Raw genomic sequence first — 24,766 nt, forward strand, 5'->3', positions numbered from 1 at the left:
TCCTCTGTTTGCTGTGTTAGATGGTGAGTACCACATCTAGTCTCTACCCGCCCCTACAAAAGACAGATAACCCATTGTGTTAATTGTAATGATCTTCATGCTTCCTCATACCACGACTTCCCCAAATTCAAGGCAGTTCTACAAGCCCAGCAAACTTCACCATCGACGGCCCAACCAACCTCTACAGCCAAGAAGTCCATCCAATTTGCTGAACCAATGGTCACTGAACCCACCAGTAGCCAACCTCCCATCGATGACGAGCATCTATCGAAACTCCAGGCCAAGAAGAATATACCTCTGCAGTAAAAGACCGCAAAGGGAACCAGGGCACTGCCTTAGAAATCCTTGGAGATATTCTCGCCACAGTCATGGCCATCATCGCCAATGCCCTATCTCAACTCTGCGATGACATCTTTGATAAAGATGACGTCGCCCACGCAGTATGCAAAATCGCCGAGGCCTACTACCACTCCGATGCAATCGCCAACCTCGTAACCCTTGGAAGTCTGTTGGAAAGAAACTCACGCAAGCCTAAACCCCAGGTAAGTCCTTTTCCTTTTAAATTATGGTAGTACTTACACATATAAACATTCGTGGCGGTCTACACGGGAAAATATGAACTATTCCAACTAATTAAGACTACTAACACTGATATCCTATACATAAACGAAACTTTACTTAAATAAAAAAGTAATTTTAATATCCAAGGCTACAATACAACCCACAAACCACTTAGTCAAGACCGCCGAGGTATCGCCATACTATACTACAAAGACATCATAACCTCTTTTCCAAAGCTCTCGCTCATCACAGATAATGAAGTAATCATTTGCCAAATACAGACAACCCAATCTTCCCCCAAAACAATAGTTTCCATTTATGTATCCCCCGAAACAACCATGCTTCAACATATTTACAACACATTCCCTAACACCATTATCATAGGTGATCTTAACAGCAAGCACACAGATTTCAACTGCCGAACCACCAACAGTAATGACATCATTCTCCATAAATTTCCATACAACAACAACCCAGTTATACTGAACAACAATCAAGCCACCCACACGCACTATGGTGGGAGTGAAGACATCACAACCCTCGTCATAGCCACAGTGGGCCAGTCACACTAATTGTGTAACTTTCAAGCCCTGAACGACGTCGGGAACGACAATTAAGCCCAACACAAGTGCACAACCACCAATATACGATCACTCACATGCAGACTGAATCCACATAAACCAGCGCATCGAGAATCGATTACCGTCACTATTGACTGAAGCCTCTAAGGAAAATGAAAGAGAAAACTATGTAATCCAAGTAACCAGTGCCATTAACCAGGCCACTAAATACACAAACCAACGAAGAAACGTTATAACAACCCCAACTCGTGGAAACTCAGTCCAGCGACACATCAAGCAATCACAAAAAGTCGCCGACTCCGACGTCAATTCATTATAACTTGCGACCCCAATACCAAAATCCTGATCAACAGCACTAATAACAGGATTTAAACTCTGATCATAACTCACCAAGCACACAAATGGAACAACTATTGCAACACCATCGAAAATGCTTACCCAAACCCCGCACTTTTCTGGCATACGGTCAAATCTGTAACCAATACCCAGTCAAAAAGTAACAACACCACGGCATTCACTGACTCGGAAAAATTCAGTGCGTTTGCTCATCATTTCATGAATACTTTCGTCACCCCAAACATTTCAACATTTGATACGTCACACCACAACCATATCAATCAGTTCATTAGCTTAGAGCCCATCCTTTTCTCTACTCAATTCTGTATCAGTATGAATCATGATAACCAGCTCTCTTCATTCTATACTCGCTCGTTCACCAGAGCTGAGGTCAAGCTACTCCAAAAGAAAATCACAAATAAAGCCCCAGATCCAGACAACATCAGCAATGCAGTTCTTAAAAACCTCTACGATGCCAACCTCAATCACCTAGTTTCAATATTTAACCTCTCCCTGTTCTCAGGATATTACCTGAATATGTGGAAATCTGCAGTAATCAAGATCATACCAAAAAATACACCAATCTGAGTAGCTTTAGTAATTACAGACCAGTCAGCCCACTGAATACCCTCGGTAAACTCATGGAAAAAGCCATCACCAACAGAATCAACTATTTTCTTGAGTGCAACAAATTGATAAGCGACAACCAAAACCAGTGTTCTAATGTAGAAGGAAAAAACAAACCACTGATCACTTAGTTCATCTCACTGAATCGGTTTTCCGAGGACTCAACCGTAAACAAACAACTATTGCCACCTCTTTATACATCCAAAAAGAATTTGACTCAATCTGGCATAGTGGCTTCCAGTACTACACCCAGACCCTAGGCCTCCCGCCAAGCCTAATCCGATGAATCTCCAACTTCGTCTTCAGCCGCACGGCCGTAGTTAATATTCATACCTCCTCTTCTGATCGATTCAACCGAAGCGCCGATATGTCCCAAGGTTCGGTGCTCAGCCCAGTGCTGTACAATATCTATATTAATGACATACCCTTCTCTTTCCTCAATTATACCCTCATTTCCCGGTATACCGATGATATAGTAATATAGAACACCTGCAGCAACCCCCCTTCCCACAGCAACTAACAGGGTCCAAGCAACACTCGACTCTGTCGCCCATTAGTGTAATAAGTGGTATGTCGCCTTGAACCCCACCACTTCATAAATACCATCAAATTCCTTGGTCTTACCTTTTCTCAGAACCTAACCTGGACCCGACGCTTTCAAAACATCATTAATAAAGCAAGTAATATAATAGTCTTTCTAGAACGTATCAGTGATCCTAACAAGGGTTACTCATTAAAAATCATCCTCACTGTATACAAAGTCTTCATTAGACCTCTTTTAGAATGTGTTAATGAAGTCACATGCAACATGTCCGAATACCAGTACTCATTACTACAAAATCTCCAAAAACCACACTATCAAAATCGCTTTTCTGCTGCCAAACTACACCCCCCGGCATATCTCAAAACACTAACCAATCTCCTACCAATAAAAGACCGGTTCATTAAAATAACAGATCGCTACCACGCCAATGCCAAGAACAGAAACACTCAAACACGTCAAATATCTTAACTAGCTGACACCCCCCAGCCCTGGACCAGATACACTTCGCCACTAAACTGGATCATAAACCATACTGATTAGTTTACCTTATTTATGTGTTAACAACTTTCAACTTTCATCTGGACCAGATACACTTCGCCACTAAACTGGATCATAAACCATACTGATTAGTATTACCTTATTTATGTGTTAACAATTTTCAACATTTCAGGTTTAGGCACTGGGCAGGTAGATTATTCGGCGCCTGTCCAGTGAAAGTGGTTTTCTCCGGGCACTCCGATTTCCCCCATAACTAAATTTCTTGCCATCGGATTTATAGATCTCCGGCACCTCGACCCTGAAAAGACCTCTTTCTCCCCCACTTCTTCTCTTCTCTTTTCTCACCTCCCTCCCCTCTCTGTTACTCTCAAAATGTTTTCCTCTCTTCTTTCTCTCACTGCTTTCTCTTTACTGCCCCCCCATTTAATACTTGATATGCCTCAGCCTGAATCTCTCTGTTCAACCATCGTTTTCACCACCAGAAGTCTGAAGCGCAAGGAAAGTGTAGCTGCACCACGAACAACGACTTCTCCGGGCTTCTTTCCAGCTCTTCCCAACTCCCGGATTTCCCATCTAAAGTAACCAGGAATCGCTCCTGTTTCTTACGGTACGTCTAATCTTTGAACGCGTTGGGGGTTGAAGAGAAACAATAGTTTCTGAGCGCCCCTGGTTTGCTTCTCAGGCTCCACTTCCGATCTATGAGATTTAAAAACCTGAACCACTGCCATGACGGATTGGATTGAACACACACACACACTGACCTGAAGACGAAAGGCGGAAAACTTTAGAAACGTCGTCCTCTACACTTATGTCTCCAAAACAGGCAGTTGTCATACATTCTATAAAGAATACCCTTAATAATTTCAAATACTTGAATCAACTTTCCTCTGATCCTTCTCCTTTTCTGAGAAAACAAGTTTAGAGATTTTAGTTTCTCCTCATAGGACAATCCTTCTATCCCAGGTATCATCCTATTGACTTCTCTCAACCTTCTGCAACAATTCAATGTCCTTCTTGAGGAAGGGAGCCAAGAACTGTACACAGTATTATAAATGAGGTCTTACAAGTGACATATAGAGTGAAACAATAATATCCATTGTCATATATTCAATATTTCTATGAATGCTACACAAATGTCTATCTGTGCTCTGCCCACCACAGGTATGGAAACCTGGTTTCTTGCATTATAAGTTTCTAGAGTTGGCTAGCAATAGAACTAATAGAATCATTTTTTAAAAATTAAATATGTTGTTGGTTCTTAAGCACAAAGCTACACAATGGGCTATTTGTGCTCTGACCACCACGGGTATCGAAACCCGATTTCTAGCAGTATAAATCTGCTGGCATACCGCAGTGCCACTGGGAGACTAGCTATACCTACAATTAAAATGCCTGTTAATAAACATAAATCATATAAGTTATGATAAGGTAAATAAATAAAATTTATCAGAAATGTAGACCGAAAAACCGAAAGTATATTTACTGGTGACTTCTTCAAATAGTCCTAGAGACAGAATAATGTTTTATCTTTAAAAAAAAAAAAGTGCTATTTTTCCTGTCCACATGCAACCCCGTATTGCTTTGTTATCATTTATTTGCAAAACAGAAAAAAAAATAACACAATTGTATTTTCACTCAGATTACAATGTTTTTCTATACTACCTCTACAGATGGCAATGTTTTCGCCACTCTGTTAAATATAACAACTGAAATAACATGTAGTCACCTGTAACTAAAATTTGACTGATAAATATAAGTGAATATAGCTAAAGGTACAAATCCGTACCTATAAAGTATAACTAAATTAAGAAGTTGTGATTATTCGTTTATTGTTCCCACCTGTTTAATATTTCGCTGGTGTAATGTTTAAGTCAGTGGACATTAATTACACACTCACTGGTTAGAATAAAGATTTTCCTATCTTTTATTTCTGGTCGAAAATCTCAGATTACAATATTTCTTCTAGGAATAATACTATGGTTACACAACCAAATATTATACACAATACCATCATCGAAATATACATTCGAAACTAAATTTTATCCTCTTAAACGAGAAACATGTTTCATACACAAAAAAAACATCATTCGCCAAATTTCAATAAAATTTTGTCTATGATTAGATTTAGCATTGAAAATATATGATGGATGAATCGAAACGCTTTCTGAAAGGGAATTTTATTTGATGATTTTTAAAACTAATTCCGGAACAATAAGCGTGTAGCGTACGTGCTTTAAAAGAAGAAGGTGAAGGCGAAACAATGTCGCGCAAACTTATTCAGCAACGTATAAAGCATAAATTAGAGCTAGTTTTAATATTAAATAACGTTAGACGATCTCATTTCTGAAAAGTGTGAGTACCTTAAGAAAGTAAGTTGGATTACAAAACATTACAAAGTTTGTCATAACGCAATTCATAAGTGTAAATTAATTTTATTTGAGATGGTTATAAACCAGTCAATTATTTTAGTGTGATTGAGTCCATTTAGTCTATCACTTTCGTAGGCTAGGTTTACATTTCAGAAAGTTAAGTATAAAAAGTCCAAAGCACGAGTTAAAACTTACGTCTTAAATGCTTTGTTCCGAGCAATTTGTCTCCTAGTTGTAACTTTGAAGTGAAGTCTCAGGAAGGCTAAGTTTCCAAAAAGTGACTTGATAACTTGTATTTTATCACATAAACATTGATTGCTCAATATTTTTAGCTTGGTCAATATTTCATTACAATGCCATGCGACATTTAATCTATCAGATTGGATGTAAGCCTTAGCATAGTTTCCATACTATTAGGCCTCTACTTTATCTGCCATCTGAGTAAAAGGACAAAAAAGTGTAAGTCTAAGACGTATTATTAGGCCTAATATTATGGGAACTGGGAGTCCTAGTGCTTTTTCTTCGATCGTTGTAAATTATATTCGGTTACAAACTGGCTTCTCTGATGTAGAAACATTGGACCATATTATTCATTATTATATTATAGGGTAATTAACATCATTAACTTATTGCAAGAGAAACAGAATTAAGGGATCGCAAATGAAAATGCTAACGTTTGTTAATCTGTTAAGACTAAAATTTAGGTTTACCTAAATTAATATCTGAGTTTAACAAAAATGTCACAAAGATGTTTCGAAGATCGTTGTACTACTACTAATGACTGTGAAATATAATTTATAAGGCAGATGTTAAACAAGTTTCAGAATATGACTATTTTTGTTATTTTTCAATTCGTTATAGTTGTACTATTTAATCTTCAAAGTTTTCTCATGGCCGAAATATGCCCATAAGATCTCCAATAAATCAAATTTGAGTAAACAAAGTTAAAATATTATGATTCGTTATTGAAAAGGTAACGTAAGCAGTGGCGGATTTAAGGTTGTGTGGGGCCAGGGGCTAATAATTTTTGTGGGCCATACATCCCGTGTAGTTTTACATGGAATAAATTTATCAATGGGGCTTCATTTAGATCTTGGACCCTGGGGCTGAGCCCCCTCTAGTCCTACCTTCATTCGCCACTGATCATAAGCATCTGAAATACATACAACTCATCTTTTTCTTCTAGTTCGTATTCTTTTCATTCTATTGTTAATTATTATTCTAACTTTCTTCGTTTTTAGATTTTTTTATCACGACAAACTAACTGATAATTGTAGGGGCGTAGATACTGGGGGGATGGGGGATACATTCTCCTTTCATTTTATGTGGGGGTATGATGCATACAATCATCCCCCCCTACAGTTTGGTCTGTTGAGTTGTTTTATTGCATCACAGGCCTACAAATTGTGTTTGTTTTTGCGATTCTCGTGTTCTTACCAATCGAATTACATAATTAGGCCTAGGTGTAGGCTTTTTCAGTAGCCGAAATGTACATCTTTAATATGGGCGTGCTTCTAAGCTTTTCGATCTAAGCGATAGTTCATAAGTATCAGTCAGTAGGCCTAAGTATACATGCAAGGCTTGCAAGCACTATTACAAAATCTACCTACGTCTTGTACGTAGTGTAAGATTAAGTAAAATATTCATCACAACCGATTCAACAGAGCGTGAAATTCGAAAATATTACACCCAAGCGTAAACTCCTGTGATCTAGATCTGGCAGGCCATTTGTAGCTTGTAGCTGCATCAACCTTGTGTATATTGTGCGGTTTTCCTACGCCATTTGTTCTTATGCATGACTAGCTGGTTTTATTGTTGAATGCCTTACTCTCCTTAACAGCCGAAGCTGCTGACCATATTGTACGTTTAGTGTACAGTTAATGACAGGTTCGGGCCGCTCGGATCCAGACGCGCCCTACATCACCCCCACCGCTCCCTTTAGTCTGAACCTCGATTTTACAACAGGGCTCATTAGACCTGTGTTTGTGGCCCTCATTAATCTATAATATTTTAAATTATCACCGTCCTCTAATAAAGTGCTGGTGCTTTTGGTAAAAGAACAATATATTCTCTTATCATAGATAGTAAAAATATTGTATTTTCTTGTATAATTAGAACACAAAAGGAGCGATTTCAACGGCCTGAAGCCTCTACTCGAATTGTATTGCTAGTTTTTGTTTAGATGTTTTTATTTAATAGACGCGCTTATTTGCCTTTTGATGAGCTTTAACAGGAATATAATATCTTTGTGATAGTTTAAGTATTTTTTGAGAAACTTCCAATTTTTTGTGTTGTAACTAGCACACATTATTGTCCCAGCAATGCCCAGGCGGTCAGTCGGCTCGGTAGTCACTGTGAGGTTCGAGGTGAGCAGAATCTCAAAATATAAACTTCAGGGTAAGTGGTTTGATGAATTCTTATGGCTGCACTTCGACAGTCAGACTCAAAAAGTCATATGCTTTCATTGTGCCAAGGCGGAATATAGAGGCCTTTTTACAGGGAAATTGGAGAGGCCATTGGAGTATACCTTCATATCGTCCGGTTTTTGCAACTGGAAAAAGGCAAAACAGAAATTCAACGAACACCAATCCTTTTCTCAGCATAGATTCGCTATATCTCCAGAAGTTCACTTGATGTAACTTCAGTGACTGTCCAGCTACATGATGGAAAAAAGAAGCAGCATGAAGAATACAAAAGAAGTCTAGCCAAAATATTCAGAAGTTTACGTTTCTTACTGCGTCAAGGTTTAGCATTACGTGGACATACTGATACGGAGGGGAACTTCCTGCAGCTAATGAAGCTCCTGGAAGAGGAAGATCCTGAGTTGACGGCCTTCTTGTTAAAGAAAACTACATTCACATCACCCCAGGCTCAGAATGAAATAATGGAGATGTTCAGCCATCAGATACTGATGAACATAGCACACGAAGTGCAGCAAAGTAAAATCTTTGCATTGACGGTTGATGGCACTCAGGATGTTACAGGTGCCGAACAGGAAGCAATATGTGTACGATACGTAGATGAGAACCTTGACGTCCATGAGACATTTCTTGGTTTGTATAGTGTTTCCAATACAACTGGTGAAACAATATTCTCTACTATACTTGATGTACTGACTAGACTCAATTTACCACTGTCAGGATTAAGAGAACAAACTTATGATGGAGCCGCTAACATGACTGGTGCGTACAGTGGATGCCAGGCAAAAATAAAAGAGAAGCAACTGTCAGCTTTGTTTTTTTCACTGCGGAACACACAAGGCTAATTTAATGATGCAACATGCAGTTGAAGCTTGTGAATGTGTTCGAGATTCTATCCAGTGGGTACATGAACTTGGTGTCTTGCTTCAGAAGTCAGGCAAATACAAGACAATCTTCGAAAATATTGTATCGTCAGACAGTCACAATGGTCCAGTTAAATACATCCGCCCACTGTGTCCAACACGCTGATTGTGCCGCCTATCTGCAATTACATGTGCTAATGATCATTACAGTGACATTGTTGATTCTTTGTCTGAAATAGCAAATGAAAAATCGGATGTAGCAGTGAAAGCACGAGGTCTGCTGGACAGATTTGACAAAGGAAAGACAGTTTTAGGATTGTTGATGGCTCAGCATCCATCAGCTGCATTAGATGAACTAAACCGTGCATTCCAAACAAAATCAGCGACAGTATCTGGCATGATTGAAGCATTTGCAATGACAGTTGAGCAATTGCGGGTATTGCGAACAGAGGAAAATTACAACAAGATATTTGATGAAGCTGAGAAAAAGGTAACTTCCCTAGATCTGGTGCCTATTGAACTACCACACACTCGCATACCCCCCAGAAGGATCACAGGTGATGGCTCAGCACTCCATTCTGCAACCGCTAGAGATTACTACAGAAGCCAATATTCTGAACTTGTGGACACAGTCATAGAACATCTAACCACTAGATTCAATGCAGACAGCAATGACTTGAGGCAATATCTGGCACATGAGAACATGATCACATCTGGCAAGATTGACAACCCGGTTATAAACTCCTATCCAGAAATCTCTGCACAGCGGCTCGAGTTTCAGTTGCCCATGTTCAAAGGACAACAAAAGCAGTATCTCTGAAAGGTGCGTAGGATGCTTACTGTAAAATGCATGAAACAAGCCAGCAGATGTTTAGTGAAGTGTTACTTCTCATGAAAATTTTGCTTGTATGTAAAATTTTGCTTGTATGTCCAGTATTCAGCTGCGAATGTGAACGCAGCTTTTCTGCATTAAGACGGTTGAAGACGTGGTTAAGGTCAACTATGTCTCAGTGCCGCCTCAACCATGTGGCAGTTTGTTACACTTACAAAGATGAGGTCAACAAGATAAATATAGAAGAGTTTATGAAAGAATTCATAAACATATCATCATAAAGGAAGTACGTTTGGGAACATGAAGACTAGAGGACTAAATGAATCTTACTTCAATGAAAAGTATTAATAATTATGTGCTACATTGTATTGATGTGTAATTTTCAAACGTTGACAAAGACTTTTTCAATATTTTGAACAGTTTTTCAGCAGATAGAAAATTATCAAGGGTAATTACTAATTTTATTAATATTTGAAAACGTAATTTATGCAATGAAAGTTATTAGTAACCTTGTCAAGTATAATGGCCATCTTTTATACCGTGCAGTGTGTAGGAATAAATTAATGTATCAGTTAATTTGTGACACATTTGTCTTTATTCTATTGACATTTTGAAAACTGTTCACAACACCTCACTTATACAAACCTACATGGAAACCTTAAAGTATCGTAGCAACAAGATTACTCTGTGACTGCATGTTTACAGCTTTCAGGTTCACGTAATCAGAGATTACCAATTTGCAAATTGAACAGTCCACATAAGTGGTTGCAAAAATCATTCCCCCCATCGGGTGTAAAAGATCTACGCCCCTGTAGGTATATAATTTTCCTAAGAGTTATATTGTACAAATACAAGTTAAAACAAGAGCACAATATGCAGCGCTTACAAGTTACATACGCCTGCCGCTAGGATCTCAAACTGAAAAAAAAAAATCATTGAAACATGACTAAGACCTAAGCAGTAGTGTTGACAGTAAGAGGAGGGGGTTGCTGAAGCTACCTGAAAATATGTCTTAGCTTCCCGTGAAGGCTCCACATCCAAGAAACAATGCTTATTAAAAGTCGTTTCATTTCCCTATACTACAGATTACAATAAGTGACAAATATTATATATTTGACATAAAATAGTGACATATTAGGAGAGAAGATTCTCAACTGACTTAATGTTGTACTTCCATCCTCCAATAGTTGTACATCACGACATCCACAACTGATATACATACGTTTTATATAAATTTAGTAATTGTTATCTGAGTTTGAAGTAGAACTCTATTTGAGGTCCAAGGATTTGTTTGACCTTATGTTTTTAGTAGCTACTTCATAGCACAGTTGTTTATTATTAACATATGATGTTAATCGCCAAAAGTAGGTGAAATTATGAAAACCATTAGGCCTATTAAAAAAACACACACAACATTTTAGATAATTTTAGCTGATAGTAACCATGCTTGAATGCAGGTAGTTTACTCAGTTAATTAGTACAATACTGATTTCGTGATTATAACATTTCAGATCTAATTACAAGATTCTGCCTTTTATTTTATTTTTGACGTATTTTAAAACTTTGATGATCCTGTTTTTCTACCAAAAATACTGTGTTGGTGACTTTCATGAAACATAAACACCTGACGATCACAAGAATTCACTGTTGCGTTTATTTTTAGCGAATCTTCTCGTTTCGTTATTAATTTGATCCTTCTGAAAAATCAAAATAAAAAATGCGTCGCAGGAGTGAATAATAATTTGAAATTGAAAAGTTTGATAAATAAATATTCATCATAATTGTCATCGATTCACTTTATATCAAGTTGTAAACACAAATGCTTGAAGTAATTAGGAAATTACTACATTAATATTATTTTGTATTTTATTATTATGACATTGACATTATTATTAATATATTTTTCAGAATGGTTTCGACCTCACCAGGTGTTTTTATGGAACATTCACTGTTTCGCACAGTGATTTCCGTAATTATAATATTATTTACTGGTAAGTTTAAGACATTTAATTGATTTTTATAAAGTAAAACTATTTACATGTTTTATCTTAACACCTAACCTAAATTTGATGATGTCTTTACACTTGCTGCGAGCGAAGGGGTAATTAACAAATTACGTAAACATAACCTTATACGATGAATTATGGTTACAAACTAAAGTTTAATAAAGCGTGAATAAGCAATTTAAATAACAAACCCTATTCGATAATTCACTGAAAATAAAAATTCCGGACAGTGTCCATTCTCATATTCTCAGCTAAATGCGTTGTGTAGGTCGTTAAGGCATTCGACTCGTAATCCGAGGGTCGCGGGTTCGAATCCCCATCACTCCAAAGATGCTCGCCCTTTAACCCATGAGGGCGTTATAACATACGGCCAATCCAACTATTCGTTGGTGAAAGAGTAGCCCAAGAGTTGGCGGTGGGTGGTGATGACTAGCTGCCTTCCTTCTAGTCCTATACTGCTAAATTTGGGACGACTAGCGTAGCCCTCAGGTTACGAGTCGAGTGCCTTAATCACCTGGCCATGCTGGACAAAATTTATATATAACACGTGAGAAAGAAGTAAGTCGAAATAGAAGAGACTCTACCAAATTTGTTTTTTTCTGTTGTTATTTCGTGATCGTATTTTTTAATAATATATTTTTTAACCTCCTTCCTGCATTTTGATAAATTTGACTCGGAAAAATATTTTGAAAGAAACGTCGAAAATCAAATATTTGTATGTATATTTATGAAAGTTTAATTTACAACAAATAACTTTTGATAAATTGATATTGATTTAAATAATATTAAAAGAGTCCGGAATCCACCCAACAAATTTTTGAACTGACAGACTATTTTTGGAGAAAATGGCACGGTATTACTTACTACATTTTTAAAAAATCGGTACATTTACAGTTTTAAGTAAAACAAGAAACACATTTTATTCATGCCTCACTTGAGAAAAATAATATAATTCTGGTTTTTAAGGTTTATTTACTGAGTTGGAAAATTTTCTTACGGCATCGCGAGGTTATATTTCCTGTCACTTAACCAGAATACTTGAGAGGACTTGTATTGATTTCAGTCCGTTCGGTCGTTTAATCGCTATGAAATGTCTACCTTTTTCGAAATTACGGTTTATTGTGAGGTTAACAGACGGAATAAACTTGCTGTCAGAAAAAGAGTACCATCAGTATAAGATTTATATTTGATAGACAAGTCCTGTAAATAAACATTCAGGCCTGACGTGGCCTGGTGGTTGGGGCTCTCGACTGAAAATTCGCTAGTTTGAATCCTTTCAGCCGTGGGGGTTTTAAAGCAGTTCAAGAGCAGAAGGTGATTGGTGTTGTTTAGCTGTCTTCCCTCTTATGTTTCATTTTTAAATTTAGGATGTCTTGCATAGATTGTCCTTGTGTAGGTTTTCGCGCAATTCAACTAATAAAAATAAACTTTAACCTTTGGTATCTTCATGCCAGGCCTAGAAACAATGTTACTTAGGTTAAAGGGCCCGGTATTGCTAGGCGGTTAGGGCGCTTGACTCGGAATGTGAGGGTCGTGGATTCGAATCTCCGTTTCATCTGCACATGTCCGCTCTTTTAGTCGTGGGATCTTTATAATGTTTAATCAATCTCACTATTCGTTGGTAGAAGAGCAGCCCAAGAGTTGGTGGTGGATGATGTTGACCAGCTGCCTTCTCTCTTGTCTTTTGCTGCTAAATTAGGGACAGCAAGCAAAGATAACCCTCGTGTAACTTTGTGCGAAATTCAAACCAAACTTAGGTTAAAGAACTATTTACATAAAATAACATAAAACCAGTGGCTAGTTGTGTTACAAGACAGCAGGGCATAAGGTATCTTCATTCAGTGGTTTCTTTGAGCTATAATTCACCCGTAAGAATATTTGTTTTAATAATTTACAGTTTTTTGTTGTAAAAGCTTGTGTGATTTCGCGTTTAATAAGCTAATTTAACACATAAAAAACAGTTCAATCAAATGTCGCAGTTATTGTAGGCAAAAACATGAAAACAAAAATTTGAAAATAACAGACATCTCAAAAACTAAGGGACCAAAACAACATGAAAAAATTAATAAAAACAGTTATTCGAAATTTGTGATTAGTTTTGTTATTTCAAAATATGGAATTTTTTAATAACTACTTGACTGTAGTTATTTCATAAGTATTAGCTGTTATATCAACTGTCTACGTCCTGACGAAATAACACTGCGCTTTCTCGGACGAAAATTCTAAAACAGAATAGCACATGTACATCCTCAGACAGTTTTTAGTTATCATACCAAAAGTGATGGCATTTAAGTCAAACAACTCTGGGTAATGGATGCCAATACACATATAATGGAGTATCTTTATAGTAAACTGTTGGAAGTTATCGTTGAGGACTCATAATAATATATCTTTGTTTTGTGACATTTTTATTATATGGGGTCTTGAGTAAGTGCACTAGTTTCACCCACCGGTGATGGCGTTGTTTCTGTGTTCTTGCTCGGGTAATGAAATAAAACTACCCAAAATATAAATTAACCAGCAGATACGCAATTTATTGAAATATTTCGTATCAGAGCGCAATACTTGTGATATTTCGCATATGCGAACCGCGAGCCTGTGGTCATATTTGTATATGTCATAATGAGCTGGAATAAGTATGGTGTAGAGTTTAGTGAAAGGCCGTTTCGAGAATAGCAGAGCCCACTGGCTTCAACTGATTAGTTAGAGGAATTCTGGCAGTTAAATCACTTTACATTTTGACAGAATGATATAACAGTTTGACACTAGAAATGAAATGTGTATTTGCAACTAAACAACTTGGAGTATGTTTGTATACACTTATATGCATACAATGAACTAGGAAGACTAAATAACCGAACCCTTTCCAATACTCAACTTCCTCTCTTTAGAATAAGTATAGTCGACTATTTATAGACGCTTCCACTCGAGTTTTGGTGTTGTTTTTCTTTTAATTCGTTTCACCTTCGGGCGGGCATGGCCAGGTAGTTAAGGCACTCGACTTGTAATCCGAGGGTCGCGGAGTCGAATCCCCGTCATACCAAACATGCTTGTCCTTTCAGCTGTGAGGACGTTATAATGTTACGGTCAATCCCATTATTCGTTTGTAAAAGAGTAGCCGAAGAGTTGGCGATGGGTGGTGATGACTAGTTGCCTTTCCTCTAGTCTTACACTGCTAAATTAGGGACAACTAGCACAGATAGCCCTCGTGTAGCTTTGCACGAAATTGGAAAACAAATCAACATTTCAGCATTTATGTGTGATCCTGTGTGTTGACTCTTTTGTTAGAATTTATACATACATACATATACATTTGTATATTTAACATGATATACATTATTTACTAAACTTATATAAGGGAATGCACTTATTTTTTAATAGTCATTATTGTTAATATTTTGTTTTTACTGGCAAGTCTGTGGACGCTGGAAATCAGGTTACCATACACGTGGTGGGCAGAGCACAAGACAGTCCATTGTATAGTTTCATACTTAATTTGAAACGAAACGTTATTTTAATAGCAATCGCAAACGCATGTATCATGTACAAGAAAATTTATTTTTATAAAGTTGGAAAGTTTTTTTTTATTATAGCTTAAGCGTCAGTCATTTCATTTATTATTATTTTTATTCTGTAATGTTACCACACCCCCAAAACGCCACCATATTTCATAGTAAACAAAATTTATTTTTTTATTTCAGCAATAACAGGCTCATACAATGAAACAAATTTATGGACTTATGACAAAGATGGATACAACGGTAAGTATAATACACGTGTATGTTGTAAACAACACATATAATAAATAAACGTCACTAACAGACCAGTAGAAGGTTGCATGGCCTTCATAACTGTATAGTGGAAGGTATGTGTGTGTGTGTTTTATAACAAGCCATTTTAGGCTATCTTCTATGTCCGCCGAGGGGAATCGAGCCCTAGATTTTAGCGGTGTAAGTCCATAGACATACCGCTGTCTCATCAGTGTACTGTAATAAATACATAAGTACTTCTGAACTGCATTTATTTATATATCTATACCGTTAGAATTTTCTGTCTTGGATCCCTGTGAAACAACGATAAGAGTTCGTATTTACAAGCCTAAAATCAAGGCCTCGATTCCTGTCGGCGGAGACAACAGATAACTCAGTGTGACTTTGTTATAACAAAATACACATTTTCTGTCTTTTATGTTAATAAGTTCGAGGTTCTGTACTTTAACATAAAATAATATATCGAAATGATTCGTGTATCGTTCAATCTTTGAGTGTGGTTTGTTTATTGTTGAATCTTTGAGATCAGATTTTTTATCGTGTAATTTATGAATGTTGTTCGTTTATTGTTGAATCTTTGAGTGTGGTTCGTTTATCGTTGAATCTTTGAGTGTGGTTCGTTTATTGTTGAGTCTTTGAGATCAGTTTTTTTATCGTGTCATTTATGAATGTGGTTCGTTTATTGTTGAATCTTTGAGATCAGTTTTTTTTATCGTGTCATTTATGAATGTGGTTCGTTTATTGTTGAATCTTTGAGATCAGTTTTTTATCGAGTAATTTATGAATGTTCGTTTATTGTTGAATCTTTGAGATCAGTTTTTTTTATCGTGTCATTTATGAATGTTGTTCGTTTATTGTTGAATCTTTGAGATGTGGTTTTTTTATCGTTAATTTATGAATGTTCGTTTATTGTTGAATCTTTGAGATCAGTTTTTTATCGTGTAATTTATGAATGTTGTTCGTTTATTGTTGAATCTTTGAATGTGGTTCGTTTATTGTTGAATCTTTGAGATCAGTTTTTTATCGTGTAATTTATGAATGTTGTTCGTTTATTGTTGAATCTTTGAGTGTGGTTCGTTTATCGTTGAATCTTTGTGTGTGGTTCGTTTATTGTTGAGTTTTTGAGATCAGTTTTTTTTATCGTGTCATTTATGAATGTGGTTCGTTTATTGTTGAATCTTTGAGTGTGGTTCGTTTATCGTTCAATGTTTGAGTGTGGTTCGTTTATTGTTGAATCTTTGAGATCAATATTTTATCGTGTAATTTATGAATGTGGTTCGTTTCTTGTTGAATCTCTACGTGTGATTCGCTTATTGTTTAATATTTGAATGTTAGTGATGTGTTAACTACAACATCTTAGGAATGTTTACACTTTATTATGGTAAACTAGTATTTTTCTAGTCTTTAAACATCGTATGAATTCATATTTTGTGAGTGTTGAACTGGTATTTAGATAAATGTTCTAAACTTATATTTAACACCTTAACGCCCTCAAGTGGCTCATCGGTAAGTCTGAAGACTTACAATTTCTAAAAACTGGGTTTTGATATTTATTGTGGGCACAGTATAGATAGCCCAAAGTAAAATTTTACGTTTAATAACAAATAAACGGACACCTTAATATTTTGAAATATGTATATATATATATTGAAATGAATTTGGCACAGAAACAATGTTTACGCTAGAATGTGTAACGTTACTCTTTACATAAGTATCTTATACTTTGATTTAATACACTAACATTTCGCTCGATGATTTACACTTAAATACATTATATTAACTTCACGTTAACTGTTTACAGTTTAATATGAAAAACTAATGTTTCGTTGGATATTATACTCTGTTTTAGAGTTTACTAATAAAATTTTACACATTCAAACTTCGCTGACATTTTAATGTAATACTGCAATGATTTGTTAAGGAGTCTACGTTTTTATATGGCACTTAGAGCTATCAGTCTCATTGAACGTAACTTGTGAATCTAAAGGAGTTAAAACTGCAATTTCTACCACTATCAGTTTGTTTATAAATATATATTCTATTGATTACGATATATTTTAGGTCCGGATAACTGGGAACTTAGTTTCTCATCTTGTGGCGGCGTCAACCAGTCCCCTATAAACATTGACACAAGTGCAGTTCAAGTGGATCCAGAACTGGGTCCATTTCTTTTTCATAACATTGATAATCCGTTTGTGAATTCCATTTTATATAATACAGGACACTCAGGTAGGTTATTTTTTTATGTTACTTATAGATATTTGAGGAATGTATAGGAAACAAGTAAAAAAACAACAAAAAGTACTAATTTGTTTTGCATTTCGCGCAAAACTACACGAGGGCTATCTGCAGTACCCGTCCCTAATTTAGGAGTGTAAGACTAGATGGAAGGCAGCTAGTCATCACCACCTATCGCCAACTCTTGGGCTACTTTTTTACCAACGAATAGTGGGATTGACCACATTATAATGTCCCCACGGCTGAATGGACGAGCATGTTTGGTGCGACAGGGATTTGAAGCCGCGACCCTCGGATTACGAGTCGAGTGTCTTGACCACCTGGCCATGCCGGGCTTTGGTATTGGGTAAAGACATTAATTACTGTGTACAAACCGCGACTCGTAAAATGTTTGCGGTAATTTTCATGCCCCTCACTTGAATTCTATCATTTCCGGTTCCACGCACACCATTTAAGCTACATCGTGGTCTATTTGGGGAAGAAAAACAATTGCGGTCAAACAAACAAACTCACATAGACTTGTTTTTATTTAATCAAAATACATGTAAGTTACAGAATAAAGTAAAATAATAGTATTTATAATAGAGTAACTAATATGGAAAAGTGACGACCGTTCGGTGTATGACGGACACTGTTCTACAAGTTTAAACAATGAAACTCGTAATAACGAAGAATGACATCCATAGTGAAGAAAACTTAGCTAAAAGACGTTTATGAATGTTGGTTAGGGCACCCGACTTGTAATCTGAGGGTCGCGGGTTTGAATCCCTGTCACACCAAAACATGCTGGCCCTTTCAGACGTGGGGGCGTTATAATGTGGTCAATCCCACTATTCGTTGGTAAAAAAGTAGCCCAAGAGTTGGCGATAGATGGTGATGACTAGCTGCCTTCCCTCTAGTCTTACACTGCTAAATTAAGGACGACAAGCGCAGATAGCCCTCGTATAGCTTTGCGTGAAATTCAAAACAAAACAAACCAATCGTGAAAATTCTGAAGCAAAGAAACTATGTCTTCAGAACTTCCACGTGCAGCATTACTCATTTGCATATCTTTACAGACTGAAATATATTGACGATGCGGATGTAGTTGATGTTTTTTAATAACTCATAACTTTATTTCATGCCATTAAAATTATCTCTAAGAGTAAAGTTACTGACTTCTGGTGTAATATTATATATTCCCTCACGGATTAAACAAAAACCTTTACAGTTAATAATACCTTGAAATATAAAATTCATATATAACTATGTAAAATGTAATATAAAAACACACATGAGAATGGTGCTTTATCTTCAGCATTGTTGAGCAACGAAAAGCTATCTTCGCAGAACAGTTCTAATTCTGAAATGATGGATTTTAAGGAAGGAATGCAACCGATAGTACTCGCTGCAAACTTTTCTCGTCTGACGGACCAGCGGGATTTAAACCTTTGACTGTCCCTAATATAGCGCACTTACGATCTCAAAGCACAGATCCCTTTTGTTTTTTTTACAGGAACGGGGCGCGAACCTTGAACTTTTGTAGTCTGTGCATCCTAACCACTATGCCATATCTGGTTTCAACTTTTATGCGATTTCAACTCGCAACTCAGCATGTTTTAAACTAATTTTGTTTTAATTATGAACGAAGCTCATTGGCCTACCGCTTACAGAATGGAATGTATATTGTGACTGTTTCTTTTCACAGTACTTTTACAGCACAGTTGATTCTGGAAAGGTTGGATTGATTTTTTTACGGCACAGTTGATCTTAGAGAGACTACATTGGACTTTTTATAGCACAGTTGATCCTAGAGAGACTACATTGGACTTTTTACAGCACAGTTGATCCTAGAGAGACTACATTGGACTTTTTACAGCACAGTTGATCCTAGAGAGATCCTAGAGAGACTACATTGGACTTTTTACAGCACAGTTGTTCCTAGAGAGTGTCACATTGATCTTTTTACAGCACAGTTGATCCTAGAGAGACTACATTGATCTTTTACAGCACAGTTGATCCTAGAGAGACTACATTGGACTTTTTACAGCACAGTTGATCCTAGAGAGTGTCACATTGGACTTTTTACAGCACAGTTGATCCTAGAGAGTGTCACATTGATCTTTTTATAGCACAGTTGATCCTAGAGAGACTACATTGGACTTTTTACAGCACAGTTGATCCTAGAGAGTGTCACATTGATCATTTTACAGCACAGTTGATCCTAGAGAGACTACATTGATCTTTTTACAGCACAGTTGATCCTAGAGAGACTACATTGGACTTTTTACAGCACAGTGATCTTAGAGAGACTACACTGATCTTTTTACAGCACAGTTGATCCTAGAGAGTGTCACATTGATCTTTTTACAGCACAGTTGATCCTAGAGAGACTACATTGATCTTTTTACAGCACAGAAAGATTGCATTGTGATGTTTCTTTTCATGATCGTTTTATAGCACAGTTGATCTTGAAAAGATCCGATGCAGTAAAAGTTAAAGGTGGAGGATTAAGAGGAAACTTCCAGTTTGACCAGTTGCACTTTCACTGGGACAGCACATCAATGACTCAAGGATCGGAACATACCATAAACGGTCGCCATTATCCAGTGGAGGTAAGAAATTAAAGAAGTAATCTATATATATTTATATATTTAATATATTTACTTTAACAACTTGTTAAAGCTGGTGTGAAATTTTTCACCAAAATATAAATCGTACGAAATATATTTTTCTGAAAGGTACACAGGCTTTTTTGCTTTCTTTCTTTTAATATTCAACTTATACCAAAATCCTAGTTTATTAAGTTTAATAAACAACGATCAGGTTTATGTACAGTTATTCTCTTGACGAAAAAAAAAACATTTGTAGCTTTATTTAATCTAATTGTAGGTAGACGGTTAACTTAGCATTTTTATTTGGTAAAAAGAGACAAAATATTTTCCCATAATCCTTCTTGATTTATTCACGGAAATCATTAGTTGTAAGATTATTTGTATGTATAGAGAATGACTGTTTGACTAAATATTTCTTTACTTTTGTCCTGTTAAAACCATCTCTGTGGGTTACGAGTAGATTTAATCTAGAATCCAGAGTTCAATTCTTCACGATGGACAGGTTTCAGATAGTCTCTTGTGTATTTTTTGTTTGACTAAAAACAAAAGAACAACAGTCTATTAAGAAAAACGTACACAACAAATTTAGTTCTGTATATACATGTCTCACGATGGTTCAGTGATAAGCTTGAGTATTTAACCCTAAACACTTGGGATTTAATACCAAAAGTAGGCACAGCTCAAATTTAACCCTAAACACTTGATATTTAATACCAAAAGTAGGCACAGCTCAAATTTAACCCTAAACACTTGATATTTAATACCAAAAGTAGGCACAGCTCAAATTTAACCCTAAACACTTGGGATTTAATACCAAAAGTAGGCACAGCTCAAATTTAACCCTAAACACTTGGGATTTAATACCAAAACTAGGCACAGCTCAAATTTAACCTTAAACACTTGGGATTTAATACCCAAACTAGGCACAGCTCAAATTTAACCCTAAACACTTGGGATTTAATACCAAAAGTAGGCACAGCTCAAATTTAACCCTAAACACTTGGGATTTAATACCAAAACTAGGCACAGCTCAAATTTAACCCTAAACACTTGGGATTTAATACCAAAACTAGGCACAGCGCAAACGGTTGATTTTTAACTTTGCGATTAATAACAAAACAAACAAATACATCTTGTATATAAAGTCATAAAGGCTGTATTTTAAATGACAAAAACTAAGCACAAGTGTTATCGTAAAGATTTTACATAAAAATAAAACACTGCATCGTTTAAGGCCTAGCATATAGTAGCCTGATGGTTTGGGCGTTCGACTCACAATATGCAGGTCTCACATCCAAATCCATATCACCAAACATGCTCGTGAAATACAAAATAAACCAAACTAATTCAAACCTTTTAAAATCCATTTAATGCAGGGTAGCTGTTAATTTTTTTTATTTAGTAAACTGTATAAGTAGCTCTGTTGTATTCGTTAATGTAAATTAGTTTGTTTTGTTTTTTTGTCCTCTCAGATGCATCTGGTCGCATATAACGAGAAATATCCAAATTTTACCGTTGCATCACTTTATGAAGATGGAATTGCAGTATTTGCTGTGTTTATAAAGGTAATTTATATATTATCTTCATCCCACAAGTAGTTAACATGTTCAGGTATGTTATTTTGGTGTTGACTTGTAGAATAGAAGTAGTAACTTATTGTAGAGACAAAGTTAGAGCTTGGTGTGAAAGTGTACCTCTCCACGATAGGCCCTAGTTAAAGTTTTAAAATATAAATATAACATAAAACGTATTATTGTTACAAACAACTTAGTTAGGTGTATAACGGTTGGTAATTTTACTCTTTTTCACTACTTAGATATATGTGTATTAGAAATAATATACCTTTCAGGTATTTATGAATCATAGTTTTTAAAGATATTATTATATAGCCAAAAGCAAAATGAAACTGCTTTGATATATCTGGTTACACTGTACAGTTTTATGAAATACTCTGTGAGATATGTTTTGTTTTTTGTAAGCTACCTCACAAAATAGTTTTCAGAAGAGGTTACTGTTAACGTATATGAAGGCTTACAGTTCTAAAACAGAGTTCACTTAGCAGATAGAGCGTAGTTTAGCCCCTTTGGAAGCTGTGATAAAAATAATACTAATTTAAACAATTTAGAAATAGATTCAATACTGGCACGTTTTGTTCTTTAGGCAAAATTCGGTAAATATTTGTATTATATTTATTCACAATGAATAGAACGACAGTTTTGAAAAACGCGAAACATAATACAGTAAAACCAGTTTAAGCAGAAAACTGCTTATGGCGGAAACCTCTACAAGCCGGAAATATAAAAATTTTACAGCATTATCTTAAGATTTCTCATATAAAACGCCCTCTATATGGCAGGCGGAAAAATATCTTTCACCTACCTCATCGACCAATAAATAGGATTAAAACCTGAGTAAAGCGGGAAAATGTTTTAAACTGAATATTAATTTCTTTAAATATTAATAAATTTTTGTTTAATTAATAATTTCTTTAAATATTAATAAATTCTCGGACATTTTGTTACTGTAAGTATTGGTTAAATATATTCGTTTTTTTTTTTCTGCCGTCATTATTCCAGAGGTCGCTATTTGAAAGAACGATTCACTGTACTTTTGGTCGCATTTGCTAATGGAAAACTGGAGAAACCGTGGGTTATAGGTAAAAGTGAAAATCCATGCTCTTTCAGAAAATTAAGGAAGAATCAACTTCCTGTGGAATGGAAAGCGAATAATAAAGCGTGGATGACAAGTGCTATGTTCGAGGAATGTTTGAACAAATTAAACAAAAGAATGAAATAAGAAAATACTAATATTCTAGTTTTCCTAGATAATGCAGCTTGTCACCCAAAAGTTCAGGCCTGGCATGGCCAGGTGGTTAAGGCACTTTACTCGTTACCTGAGGGTCATGGGTTCGTATTTTGGTCGCACCAAACATGCTCGCCCTTTCAGCCGTGGGGGCGTTATAATGGAACGGTCAATTCCACTATTCGTTGGTAAAAGAGTAGCTCAAGAGTTGGCGGTGGGTGGTGAGACTAACTGCTTTCCCTCTAGTCTTACACTGCTAAATTAGGAACGGCTAGCGCAGATAGCCTTCGTGTAGTTTTGCGCGAAATTCAAAACAAATGAAACCACTCAAAAGTTCAACTTTCAAATATTCGTTTAGTCTTTTTACCTCCATGTACAACATCACTTCTACAGCCATTAGATAATGGAATTATACAGTGTATAAAATTAAAATACAGAAAATTGATGATTCAGCAAATTATTGCAAACAGGGACGACTGTAGTAGAGCATCTGAAATGACCGTGAAAATTGACGTGTTAGATGCAATTGCAATTTTAAGTCATTCAATCCAATGCGTAAAAGATGAATGTGTAATAAAGTGCTTTCAAAACTGTGAAATTCTTGATAATGGCGAAGGTTATGGAGAAGTTGTTTGTCATGACAATTCTAGTGAAATCAGAACTCTGATTGAGAAGGTTGATGCAGATGATTCTGTAAACGCGGAAAGTTTTGTGAACGTTGACAAGAATGTTGTAACAGAAACTAATTTAAAATCTACAATAGAATCTCAAGATGGTAACAGTGTGAGAGATTCAGAAGATGAACGAAATGGAAAAGACAGTGAGGAAATAGAAATTCCTACTTTATCGCAAGTGTTAAGTTATATTAACACAATCAAATTGTATGCAAAAATAAAGTGGAAAATAAACTTCATGAAAAGGCCATAGAATTGGCGTTCTCTTTTAACCACATGAGAAAGTCCTTTAGAAAACTAAACAGTTGAAATTGGACATTTTCTTTAAATAAATTTGATTAAGATTTTGTGTACTTATGTATATTTTAAATGTCTATTTTTGTTCTTATTTTAATAAATATAACATAAACAGAATAATAACTTTATTCACAAACGTCTTACTTATCTTGAGTCAAGCAAGTATAACGTTCCGCTCAAAAATTATATATAATTAAGGAAATGTATGTTCACTGTCTAAGTCGGAAAACTTGCTTGAGCTGGAAATTTTACTCGGCCCCGTGCGATTCCGTCTTAGACAGGTTTTACTGTATAATGCGTATAATGAAGGCAACCGTTCAGAAAGAACCGATAAGCGAAGTGTTTTAGAAATTAGACGAGTGTTCGTCAGAAATGGAACGTGGATGAGCTTTCTCTTAGTTTAATTTCTTGTTTCTGAAAATATATCGTTTTCTTTGTGACACAGTTGTCCGACTCCAGAAATTACGTCGTCAGCTTGCAGCCAATCGTAGAGAACTTTGAAAAGATCAGCATTCCTGGAAGTGCCGTGAAGCTCATCTCGCCCATATATTTTAGAGACTTACTGCCAGGAGACTTTAATCGATACTTTCGGTATCAGGGGTCATTGACCACACCGCCGTGCAGCGAAGTTGTCACCTGGACTGTGTTTGAAGAAACACTACCAGTCAGTGCAAACGAAGTACGTGAAAAGTTAAAACCTAATTTTCCAAATTCTAATATTGCAATTAAAATTACAGAGTTTGATAAATCATAA

At 36.1% G+C, this 24,766-nt stretch overlaps 1 protein-coding gene across 1 annotated transcript; it reads left to right on the forward strand.

Annotated features, from left to right (window-relative positions):
* The first annotated feature begins 368 nt into the window (after positions 1–368).
* Positions 369–24,766, forward strand: LOC143257718 (carbonic anhydrase 2-like). Its single transcript, XM_076516752.1, has 7 exons — positions 369–542; positions 15,231–15,237; positions 15,339–15,398; positions 17,469–17,636; positions 20,085–20,239; positions 21,712–21,804; positions 24,434–24,766. Exons 1-7 carry the CDS (start codon positions 369–371, stop codon positions 24,764–24,766), a joined length of 990 nt encoding a protein of 329 aa, XP_076372867.1.

This window comes from Tachypleus tridentatus, chromosome 7 (genome assembly GCF_004210375.1).
Source record: "Tachypleus tridentatus isolate NWPU-2018 chromosome 7, ASM421037v1, whole genome shotgun sequence".
Lineage (NCBI taxonomy): Eukaryota > Metazoa > Arthropoda > Merostomata > Xiphosura > Limulidae > Tachypleus > Tachypleus tridentatus.

Coding starts and splice junctions, on each gene's coding strand:
- LOC143257718 (XM_076516752.1), top strand. CDS start 369: ATGGCCATCATCGCCAATGCCCTATCTCAACTCTGCGATGACATCTTT. Junction 20,240..21,711: donor GTCGCCATTATCCAGTGGAG/GTAAGAAATTAA, acceptor TTGTCCTCTCAG/ATGCATCTGGTCGCATATAA. Junction 21,805..24,433: donor TATTTGCTGTGTTTATAAAG/GTAATTTATATA, acceptor TGTTTCTGAAAA/TATATCGTTTTCTTTGTGAC.